Source organism: Anastrepha obliqua, chromosome 6 (genome assembly GCF_027943255.1).
Source record: "Anastrepha obliqua isolate idAnaObli1 chromosome 6, idAnaObli1_1.0, whole genome shotgun sequence".
Lineage (NCBI taxonomy): Eukaryota > Metazoa > Arthropoda > Insecta > Diptera > Tephritidae > Anastrepha > Anastrepha obliqua.
This window is the reverse complement of record NC_072897.1, coordinates 56,868,631-56,873,755: the sequence shown is the minus strand read 5'-3', so window position 1 is coordinate 56,873,755 and position 5,125 is coordinate 56,868,631. Positions and strand designations below refer to the sequence as shown.

The 5,125-nt window shown below is 36.1% G+C and overlaps 2 protein-coding genes across 2 annotated transcripts; one reads left to right on the top strand and one right to left on the bottom strand.

Moving 5' to 3' along the window:
- The first annotated feature begins 2,432 nt into the window (after nucleotides 1-2,432).
- LOC129250560 (putative nuclease HARBI1) lies at nucleotides 2,433-3,151 on the top strand. The gene is made up of 2 exons (XM_054890179.1): nucleotides 2,433-2,749; nucleotides 2,807-3,151. The coding sequence occupies exons 1-2, from the start codon at nucleotides 2,522-2,524 to the stop codon at nucleotides 3,149-3,151; spliced, it is 573 nt and encodes a 190-aa protein (XP_054746154.1). The 5' UTR covers nucleotides 2,433-2,521.
- A 1,050-nt stretch (nucleotides 3,152-4,201) lies between these two features.
- Nucleotides 4,202-4,857, bottom strand: LOC129250558 (uncharacterized). Its single transcript, XM_054890178.1, has 4 exons — nucleotides 4,813-4,857; nucleotides 4,531-4,755; nucleotides 4,399-4,461; nucleotides 4,202-4,336 (listed from the first exon to the last, which is right to left on the bottom strand). Exons 1-4 carry the CDS (start codon nucleotides 4,855-4,857, stop codon nucleotides 4,202-4,204), a joined length of 468 nt encoding a protein of 155 aa, XP_054746153.1.
- Nucleotides 4,858-5,125: the final 268 nt, after the last annotated feature.

Below are 5,125 nucleotides of genomic sequence, written 5' to 3'. Positions count from 1 at the left end.
ACAGAGTTGTTCATTTGATATGTCCATATGATTTGTATGCATGTTTACAGATTTGTTCTTTTTGGTTTTTTTATGAAAATTGCGCGTAATTGTATGTATGATTGTTTATATACATATATTAGCAAAGGACATATGTATATTAGCTTTACATATATGAAAATTGCGCCAAATATCGGAAAAAATGTATGATTGCATTAGATTTGATTTTGATTGGATAAATGTATATATGTGCATATATGAAAATTGCGCCAAATTAATGAAAAGCTCTTATGATTGCTTGTAACCAATTGAACTTTGGTTTCAATGTAATTCGAAAAGAAATGCATGTATGCATGCATGTTTATATACATATTATATATTAGCATAGCATATGTATTAGGTTATGAAAATTGCGCGAAATTGTATGTATGCATGTTTATATACTTATATTAGCATAGGACATATGTATATTAGCTTTACATATATGTAAATTGCGCCAAATATCGGAAAAAATGTATGATTGCATTAGATTTGATTTTGATTGGATAAATGTATATATGTACATATATGAAAACTGCGCCAAATATTGGAAAGCTCTTGTGATTGCTTGTAACCAATTGAACTTTGGTTTGAATTTTAATTCGAAAAGAAAGTCAATTGGAAGTGCACGTGCGCGGTGAAGCAAACATTTTTAAATTGTTAATAAGTAATTAATAAAAGAAAAATATGCCTAAAGCTTCGAAATGTCGTGTTCGCGAGTGTTGTAGTGAGCAAAATGTTCGATCGTTTGCATTTCCCAAAAATCGGGAATTATTAAAATTGTGGAAGGAAAATTTGAGGATCTCACCCTCAATGCAAGTGCCAATGCACAATTCATTTGTATGCATTAAGCATTTTGAGGAGGATGCCGTGGGACCAAAATATCTCAAGAATGGAGCGGTTCCAACTTTAAACTTGGGTAAGTAAATTAATTTATTATTATGTCTCCATATATGTATGTACAGTGAAAAAAAATAAACGGAGTTACCGTCAATATTATTATTTCTTATAAATCTGTGAATATTTTTTTAAATATTAGTGTCTCAGTTTCTTTTTGGTTCACTGTACATACATAAACTGATAATCGTATGCCTGGATGTCGTTTTCAATACTTCGTGCCTATTGAAAAGCTTAATATACACATCCATGCATGCATGCAAGAAATAGAAAGCAGAGAAGGGATTTATTTATTTAGAATGCGCACTTTCTCATTATTTTATTTACATATTTATAAAAAACTTTTGAATTTAAAAGATCGGGCTTAGGATAATGCCGTATGGGCAATTTTAGGCCAAGTATAATGATTTATTTAATGAAACTTGGTTGAGATGTTAGATGAAAACTATAAATCCCCGGAGGGTGCGGGTTCTAGTTTTATATATGTATATGATTATACTGAATATACCTCAATATAAATTTTGTAAAAATTAAAATAAAAATTTTAATTAGGCTATGATGATGTTCCACCGAACAAGTGGACCGAAAAAAAGAAAAAAAGGAGCTGCTGTATCGAGAGCTGCGTGCCTAAGGATAAAGTTATACTTTTTGCGTTTCCTAGGGACGAAGAGACACGTAAGAATTGGGCCTTGGCTTGCAACGTGCAAGTGTCAAGCACTGACAGGGTTTTTCTTTGCCAACGCCATTTTGAACCCACATTGGTTACAAAATATAAACTCTTGAAAGGGGCTTTTCCTTGCTTCAATTTAGAGCCAGTAAATAGAAGTCGCTCGCCTAGTGCTGGCTCTGATTGGGTTTGCCCGCCCGTCACTGCAACTTATAGTAAGGTAGTTAAGGAAGTAGAAGAAGATTTAACTCTGGAAGAGTTTGAGAAATATTCGATATTAGAGGAAAACAGGCAGGCTAGTTATAGTAATCAGATCTGCGTGGACTTAGAAACCACAACCACTCGCGAACGGTTTGCTCAGTCTGCTCGCTATTATCAGAGCAACGCGGTCAAATTAAATAAACGTATTGAGGAGCTTGAAAAAGAAAATAATGACCTAAAAAATAAATATTCTGAGTTGTTGAAACGTGCAATAATTGCGGAAGAAAGTTGTAGCAGCGATGCTTTAACTTTTGCAAAAATGATCGTCAGTACCAAAAAAGGTTGGTATAATGAGGACGAAAAGGCATTGGCACAAAATTTGAACTATATGTCCACTAAAGCATATTCTTTTATGCGTGACGATCTAGGTTTTTGTTTACCACACAAATCATCTCTTTTGCGTTGGCGCCCCATCAGTGGTGCGATTCACTAACACATTTTATCGATATTCGCTTTGTTATCTTTCCTTAACCACAATTTTTATGATTTTGCTATTCAGTAACCCATTTCATTACGAAAATCGACAAGACAAAATCAGCTGTTTGGTTAACCTGTCGATTATCGCGAACTAAACGACAATAATTTTGGTGTTGTTAAATCAAACGATAAAAAAGAATTAGTGATTTTAATCAAAACTGTGAAATTAGATGAAAAAAAACTTATTTAAAAAGCGTGAGTATGGCGTTTGAGTATTTGGCTTACGATTTATCGCGTGGAGAGGAGGAAGTGAGCCCTCAAATAGTTGATCGAAGTTTGCTCCGGCATGTGGACAATCCTTTCGATTTGGATGCAGGGGAGTTCCAGAAGTTATTCCGTTTAACTCCAGACTTGACTGAGGACGTAGTTTCGCAGCTTGACAGCCATCTGAGAGGTTCCAGAGTAACAGCGATTTCGACTGAAAAACAGGTAAATTTGGTAACATTTAAGCTAATTCAGTTCTAAATTCTGCCTTTATACAACTAGGTTCTAGCTGCACTGCGATTTTTTGCAACCGGGTGTTATCAACGACCCGTAGGTGAGCAATGGGGAATATCTATGAGCCAGTCGTCCGTTAGCAGTAGCATTCATCGGGTAACAGCTGCAATCAACAGCTCCATGTTTTGCGCAAAGGTGAGATTTCCCATGACCCAAGTGGAGCGGCAAGCGGCAAAAGAAATTTTTGCTTCAGCAACCTCCCCGTTTGTGGGAGGTACCATTGGAGCTATCGATTGCACGCACGTGTCAATTTTGGCCCCGAAACGTCATGAAGAAGCGTATGTCAACCACCACGGCTACCATTCGCTTAATGTCCAAATGGTAACAACATAATTTGTAAAGTATTCAAGAATCAAGATTCCCTTTTAATGTTTTACAGATATGTGATCCAACACTTAAAATTTTAAACGTAAATGCCAAATTTCCGGGAGCACGGCACGATGCATACATTTGGAGTTCCTCTGCGGTGCGAATGGTTATGCAACGGAATTTTGAAATTGGAAACCATAACTTGTTTTTGATTGGTAGGCTTTTTAATCTATTAATAAATATATTTAAATAAAAATAAGGGAATTAAAAATCAAAAATTCTCTGCAGGTGATTCCGGGTACCCTTTGGAGCCTTGGCTGATGACTCCTCTAACAAACCAACCGGAAGGTACTCCGAAATTCTTGTACAATGAAGCATTGTGCAAAGCTCGTAACCCAGTTGAGAGACTTTTTGGTGTTCTTAAGGCAACGTGGCGGTGCTTGTCTCAACAAAGGACACTCTTGTACGATCCAGGATTTACTGGACAAGTAGTTAACGCGTGCTCAGTTTTACATAATATTCGTTTAGAAGGAATATACCAGACCGAAAATGAATTCACAGAGCCCAGAACAAACGACATTTTTGTAAACCAAGATGCACCATCCTCAACAGCAAAGCGCATCCAAGACCGACTGATTGCTAATTTTTTTACTTAAATACTACTTTCACTCATAATCATTCCGCATACATATCTATGTGAACACTCGGGTATAAATAGTTAAAACATTTTCATATTTATTGTTAAAACCTTTTATTGAACAAAATTATATGCAGATTCAATAAAAACAATTCAGTCTTTAACTTCAGTTTACATACAGTTTTAGGTTACAGGCACATAAATCTATTTATGTATATAGGTATGCATAAGCGTATGTACACATGGTTTATAAATTCAAAAATCAGTCTATTTGTAAAAACGAAAACAATACATTTTAATTCATTTAATTAATGTTACTTAACATTACCACAGCATGTTTACTTATAAAAAATAAAAATAAAAAGTAACTTCAGGTACTAAAAAAAAAAATTATGTATATATGCACATAAAAAGGAACTGCGGAATTTGTTTCTAACCTACATACGGTAGATTGCATTCGTTAGATTGTTGAATGCTTCTGCGGTAGCGCTTAGACCATTCCCCAATACGGCTATTGCCTCCGCCAGCATTTTATTCGCCTGGGCACTTGCAGAGCTGCTTTCGGCTAAGATCTATTAAAAAATAGCAAGAACAATTAATAAAATGCCACTTTTATGTGTTGAAAATAAATTACCTTTAAAGCATCTGCTTGTTGTTTCGCGACTTCTACTGTTTCTCTACTCGACTGGGCTAGCATCTATTAAAAAACAGTCACCAATGGAAAAACATAATAAAATTATTTTACATTAAGTTCAAAAGAAATTACCTTTAGTGCATCTGCCTGTTTTTCTGCTATTTCTAAAAATTTCTTCCGAGCATTACCGTCTTCTTCCATGCGCTTTCTTTTCAAGCTCGCCCGTGGTGTTCTCCTGTCTGAGATATGGGAATTACCTGACCTCAGCGTGAAATTCTCTGCCAGTGGCGTCCGTAAAGGCAACGGGGCTTCCGAAATCACCCTTTCATCTTCCACTTCGATACCCATTTGGATTACCTAAAAATTTACACACCAGTAAGTTACACTTTAAAACATACACTTCATACAATTTACCTCCTCCAGTGGAATATTTTCAGGGGTTGAATCGTGGCCCTTCATATACTCCTCCCCTATGAGAGCAGACACCCGCCTCTCGAATTCCGTTAGGGGCTCCTCACTGATAGGCCTGTTTCCCGTTAAAGCTTGTTGCCTTCGCCTATTCCGTGCTTTAATGCTGGTGCGGCTTTTTAAGTCCCGCCATACCTTTTTAGAGAAATTATTAACAACTCTCTACTTTTAAGTAATAACACAATATTTTCTTACCGTTTGCCATTGATTCACCGTCTTCACCGCTCCACCCAGACTATTTAATTTTGTTGCAAGCTCG

Bases quoted from the DNA above. Each gene is read 5' to 3' on its own strand.
- LOC129250560 (XM_054890179.1), top strand. From the start codon at position 2,522: ATGGCGTTTGAGTATTTGGCTTACGATTTATCGCGTGGAGAGGAGGAA. The intron at 2,750-2,806 runs GTAAATTTGGTA...TTATACAACTAG, and splicing joins CGATTTCGACTGAAAAACAG to GTTCTAGCTGCACTGCGATT.
- LOC129250558 (XM_054890178.1), bottom strand. From the start codon at position 4,857: ATGAAGGGCCACGATTCAACCCCTGAAAATATTCCACTGGAGGAG. The intron at 4,756-4,812 runs GTAAATTGTATG...GTAAATTTTTAG, and splicing joins AAAATATTCCACTGGAGGAG to GTAATCCAAATGGGTATCGA. The intron at 4,462-4,530 runs GTAATTTCTTTT...GTTTTTTAATAG, and splicing joins AACAGGCAGATGCACTAAAG to ATGCTAGCCCAGTCGAGTAG.